Genomic DNA, 6,000 nt, shown 5'->3' with positions numbered 1-6,000 from the left:
CAAAATAATCTTCTAAATGGTCTCCTTGCCACAAGTGACTGCTTCCTGATCCACCCACCAAAGTGATCTTCCTCAAGTGCACAGGTTTAATCATGTCACTCCTTTACACAATATCCTCCAGTGATTTTTATATAACCTCCAGGATCAACTGTAAAATCCACTTCTTGGGACTGAAAATCCTTCATAACCTGATTCCTTTTTCCTTTCTTCCCTGTCTTGTTCTACTTTACTCACTTCCACATATATCCAGCTATCTCAGCCCACTTGCTATTGCTCACAAATGACACAACATCTCAATAGATTTGGATTGGCAATCCCTTATGTCCAGGATGCTCTCTCCCCCTCACTCAGTCTCTCCCTTTCTCCTTATTTTTTTCTTTTACTCAGGGATTATTACAATTTTATTATCCTATAATTCTATGGTTAAGAGAGGATAGTTTTCCTTAGTTACATCACTGATGCTTGTCAGTTCATGTTGGGAAATAGTGAGAAAGAATTTTAAAAAGAAATATTCTTGTGATCCTGAATGTTTCCATGCTGAGAAATTAAAGGGTACCATTTTCTCTGCGTGTAGTGCCTTTTTTATTTTGAATCCTTCCAGGAAAATATCACTACACATGGCTCTTCAAATTACTTTATAATCAGTTTAGTTTTTAAAATAATTTAAAAAGCAATGTGTAGGCAGCTCAGTGGTTCAGTGGATTGAGAGCCAGGCCTAGAGATGGGAGGTCCTGGATTCACATCCCGCCTCAGACACTACCTAGCTGGGTGACCCTGAGCAAGTGACTTATTCTTCATTATGTAGCCTTTCAGTCTTGGAACCAATACAAAGTATTGGTTCTAAGACTATTCTAAGGTTTCTAAAATTCTAAAGGTTATTTAAAGAAAAAGCAATATATGCACTTTACTCATGGATTTGTGTGTGTGTGAGTGATGAACCCCTTTGACAGACTGATAAAGCCTGCCAGTCCCTTCTCAGAAACAATGTTTTTTATTTTATTTTTTAAGTTTTATTGATTTATTAATTAGTTTAGACTATTTTTCCATGGTTACATGATTCATTCAGAACAACATTTTTAAATAAATATAATAAAATATAGAAGATTACAAAGGAAATGAATTATTCCAAAATAAAGTTGTAATTTTCCTTCCATACTTATTTCCTGAAGTCAGTCCTCAGATCACAGGGTCAGAACCTCTGATCTTAGATTATCTTGTATATATCTTGCATGGATGGAAAATTTTGATTCAGTGATACTGGCCTCCTCCGGCTCAACAAACAAGATATGGCATCTCTCCACTCTGGGCATTTTCTCTGCCTAGAATGCTCTCCCTCTTCATTTTTTACCTCCTGGCCTCCCTGGCTTCTTTTAAATCCCAACTAAATTTTCATTTCCTACCAGAAACTTTTCTCAGCCCATCTTCATTCTAGAGCTTTCCCTCTGCTAATTAGTGGACAGAATGTCAGGCCTGGAGTGAGAAAGACTCGTCTTTTAGAGCTCAAATCTGGCCTCAGATACTTCCTGAGTGTGTGACCCTGGGCAAGTCACTTAAGCCTGCTTCCTTCAGTTTCCTCATCTATAAAATGCTGTAGATGAAAATGGCAAACCACACCAGTATCCTTGTCAGAACGCCTCCAAATAAGTCATTAGGAGAGAGATACAACTGAACAACAAAAATAACAACATTTATCCTGTATATAGCTTGTTTGTATATTTTTATTTGTTGTCCCTCTATTAGTTCTTGAGATCAGAGACTGTCTTTATCCTCTTTTGTATGCCCTCAGCTTACGATAGTGCTCTGCACAGAGCGGGCACTTAATAAATGAATTGATTGGCTATTATTTACTCTTTTAGAATGTGATTTCCTTGAGGGCAAGGGCCATATCTATATTTCTTTGTGTTCTTAGAATCCAGCACAATGCTTGACACATAGTAGATTGACTGAACAACTAACATCTACCTTGAATCTCCTTAAATAAGATCCTCACATAGAAAATTAACTTCATTATAGAACATGATATAAAAATGTCCCTTAAAAGTACTAATCTGTTGGTTTGTTGAGAAAAAGAAAAAAGTTTAAAGAGTACTGAATCTTAAAATAAAAGGTCTTGGTTTGAATCCATTTCATTTGTGTGTGTGTGTGTGTGTGTGTGTGTGTGTGAGTGTGTGTGTGAGCTTCCTCATCTGTAAAATGTGGAAATTGGACTAAATCCTGTCCCAGGTTTGGGGGAAGCTTGGTATAGTAGAAAGGGCACTGCATTTAGTTAGAACAAGATTGGAATCTTGGCTCTTTAACTCATTCATTCCCCCAGTGACACTGGACGTTCTTTATCTTTCTGGTCCAAATTCCCGTATCTTCGGAAGAAGGAATTTAGATTAGATAATATCTAACTTCCAATCTAGCTCTAATGCTAATAAATTAAAAGTTTAAGTCCTGTCCTGCTTTAAACCTCTGATTCATAGAGTTAATTAGATAGTATAATATATGTGTATATTTACAATCTTCTTATTATATAAGCAAGTCAGAAAAGATGATAAAATAGAAAAAATCAACACTTGAAATGCCCATGTAAGATGAAATGTCTCGTTGAAAGATGCTACAGATATGAAAAATTATTTGGCTTTTAAGCAAGGGTCAATTCTATAATAATTTTCTTGAATGGACTATCATTTCTTTGGAACTGAAAACTTCTCAGTGTTTTATAAAATGCTGATGAATAATTCATAGCCCTTTAAGGAGGAATCTGTACCCAGTTTTTCTGGTCTTAAGGGGACAATTTAAGTAAAGAACTACGAAGCAATACTGAACAGGGGAAAGAGCTCTAGTTCTAGAATCAGAGGACCTGGAATCTTTGCTCTGATTACTACGTCTGTGACTTTAGGGATATTATCTAACCTCTCTGCACCTGTCATTTGTAAAATGAGGCTATTGGATTAGATCTGGGATCAATGGATCCTACAGTCTCTTAATATATGACCCATGAACTAAGAATGGTTTGAAATGGTTTGAAAATATTTTATTTCATTTTAAAATACAGTATTTAATAAAGAAATGCCTTATTTTTAGATAAAGACTGAAATAATATACTTAAAAGGGCAAAATCATTCTTAGCTATCATATCTTACCAAAACCTCCTGAAGGATGGATTTTGTCTTCAAGTTGTATTTTGCCAACCTCTGAACTTTTTGTTTAGTTGTTTTTCACTTTGTGTCCAACTCTTTGTGACTCCATTTAGGATTTTCCTTGGCAAAGATACTGGAGTGGTTTGCCATTTCCTTCTCCAATTGATAGATGATGAAAATGAGGTAAACAGGATTGTGATTTGCTAGGATAACACATATAACAAGGATCTGAGGCCAGATTGGAACTCAGGAAGAACCTTCCTTATTCCAGTCCTAGCACTCTATTAGTTAGTGCCAATTAGCTGTGTGACCTCTGGATTATTACACTTTTTAATTTTCTTTTAGCTTTAGAGCTTATTTAAAAAATAGTGAATCTGCTAAAGTAAGAAAAACAAAAACAAAAAACCCAACACTAACAATGTAGACTGTGCAGATAAATCACTACATTTTATTTCCTTAGTATTGATATACAAATGCTCTTAGCCAAGTCCACTTTATAGCTTCATACAAAGATTATAAACTTGAAAACAGGAGGTCAATAAGACTTTTGTTCTAGAAGTTATATGGGTGACCGTGGTCCTATGTTTAACAGGAAACAAAAAAGCAAGAACGAGTTTTCATGTCTTACATTCTAGTTCTACTCATGAAGATGACGTTTTTCTCCATCTTAGACTTCCTAGCTTCTTGAGTCATGTAGACTACTTGGCACTTTTTGTTTTAAAATATAGGTTTAAATTTCTGACACCTGAAGGTCAAGGAAAGAAAGTTTGGTTTGGTAACTCAGACTTTTGTCTGATAAATTATAGGAAAAGACTTCAATTTACAGTCAAGAATCTTCTTTCAAAGGCCCCACCACCAATTTCTCCACCAGCACTGCAATTACAGCATTGCTTCTCTAGATTGTGAATATGTTCACCTCTTCCCATGGAGACAGGGGACAAGACCTGAATTAGAAGCTGGGATTTGTAGAAGGGTGGATAAATTACCTCACAAAAAGAGAGGAAGGAGGAATTGGATCATCACCATTGTAGTTGTCTTCCCTCCTTTCTCCCATCCCTCACAATGTCTTTTTAAAGAAACCTTACCTTCTTTCTTAGAATTGATCAATTCTATGGCAGAAGATCAGTAAGGACTGGGCAATTGGAGTTAAATGACTTGCCCAGGGTGACACAGCTAGGAAGTGTCTGAGACGATTATCTCCCATCTCTAGGCCTGGCACTTTAGCCATTGAGCCACCTAAGCTGCTCCTAAAGGGATAGTTCTAAGCCCAGAACCCCATTCAGTAGGCAGAAGTCCATTCAGAAGCATTTTCTGTGGACAATAGGGGGACCAGACTCATCATATTCCTGTTTGCTGATCCACATCTGTTGGAAGGTAGACAGGCTGGCCAGAATGGAACCACCGATCCAGACTGAGTACTTACGCTCCGGAGGAGCGATGACTTTGATTTTCATGGTGCTGGGTGCCAGGGTCAAGATTTCCTTTTGCATCCGATCAGCAATGCCAGGGTACATGGTGCTACCCCCAGAGAGGACAATGTTGGCATAGAGGTCCTTGCGAATATCCACATCACATTTCATGATGGAGTTAAAAGTTGTCTCATGGATCCCACTGGACTCAAGGCCCAGGAAAGATGGCTGGAAGATGGCTTCAGGGCATCGGAAGCGTTCATTCCCAAGGGTGATTACCTGCCCATCAGGGAGCTCGTAGCTCCTCTCCAGGGAAGACGATGTGGCAGCACTGGCTATCTCTTGCTCAAAATCCAAGGCAACATAGCACAACTTCTCCTTGACATCCCGTACTATCTCCCGCTCGGCTGTAGTAGTGAAGTTGTAGCCACGTTCAGTGAGAATCTTCATGAGATAGTCAGTCAGGTCCCGACCTGCTAAATCCAGGCGCAGGATAGCATGGGGCAGGGCATACCCTTCATAAATAGGCACAGTGTGGGTGACCCCATCTCCGGAGTCCATGACGATGCCTGTAGTACGTCCAGAAGCATAGAGGGACAGGACAGCCTGGATAGCGACATACATGGCAGGCGTGTTGAATGCCTCAAACATGATCTGGGTCATCTTCTCCCGATTGATCTTGGGATTAAGGGGCGCCTCAGTGAGTAGGATGGGGTGCTCATCAGGAGCCACGCGGAGCTCATTATAGAAAGTATGATGCCAGATCTTCTCCATGTCATCCCAGTTGGTGACTACCCCATGCTCAATGGGATACTTCAGGGTGAGGATGCCTCTCTTGCTCTGGGCTTCATCTCCAACGTAGCTGTCCTTCTGGCCCATCCCTACCATGACACCCTGATGTCTAGGGCGTCCAACGATAGAGGGGAACACAGCCCGAGGGGCATCATCGCCACCAAAGCCAGCCTTGCACATCCCTGACCCATTATCTATTACCAGGGCTGACAGGTCATCATCAGACATGGTGCTGACTGGATATTGCTGAAGGTGTGGTTTTGAGTTCAAATGCAGAAGATATATTTGTAGGAATCAACAGAGCAGGAGAAGGAAAGAGGGTAAATTTAGCTTTAACCCTTGTAGAAGTACTGGCAGAATGGAAGGACTTGTGTTGTGATGAGAAGCTTTTAAAGGAAGCATGTAGACTCCGCCCATGTCTTGTCTCATTATATCACGCCCCCAACCCTTCTAGAGTTTCCAATTGGGGTCTCTGCCTAGGTGTTAATAATAATGATTTTGTAGACCTATCATAAAGAGGGAAATTGGCTACCAAATTCATCAGTTACTGTAATTAGAAAAGCCACATGAGGATGTCTCTGCTTTGGTGGTGACTCTGGATAAACATGGTGATGCAATATGGAATATAAAAAGATGAAAGGCTAAGATGTGGGCAGTACTATGAGAATAATAAC

The 6,000-nt window shown here is 39.6% G+C and overlaps 1 protein-coding gene across 1 annotated transcript; it reads right to left on the bottom strand.

The window, feature by feature from the left end:
- Window positions 1-3,942: 3,942 nt before the first annotated feature.
- ACTBL2 (actin beta like 2) lies at window positions 3,943-5,634 on the bottom strand. The gene has a single exon (XM_001365865.3). The coding sequence runs from the start codon at window positions 5,552-5,554 to the stop codon at window positions 4,424-4,426; it is 1,131 nt and encodes a 376-aa protein (XP_001365902.1). The 5' UTR covers window positions 5,555-5,634; the 3' UTR covers window positions 3,943-4,423.
- Between the last annotated feature and the right edge of the window lie 366 nt (window positions 5,635-6,000).

This window comes from Monodelphis domestica, chromosome 3 (genome assembly GCF_027887165.1).
Source record: "Monodelphis domestica isolate mMonDom1 chromosome 3, mMonDom1.pri, whole genome shotgun sequence".
Classification (NCBI taxonomy): domain Eukaryota; kingdom Metazoa; phylum Chordata; class Mammalia; order Didelphimorphia; family Didelphidae; genus Monodelphis; species Monodelphis domestica.
The sequence above is the reverse complement of the archived record's forward strand: the minus strand, read 5'-3'. Positions and strand labels throughout refer to the sequence as shown.

What these genes read in the sequence shown, in the direction of transcription:
- ACTBL2 (XM_001365865.3), bottom strand. Translation starts at nt 5,554, where the DNA reads ATGTCTGATGATGACCTGTCAGCCCTGGTAATAGATAATGGGTCAGGG.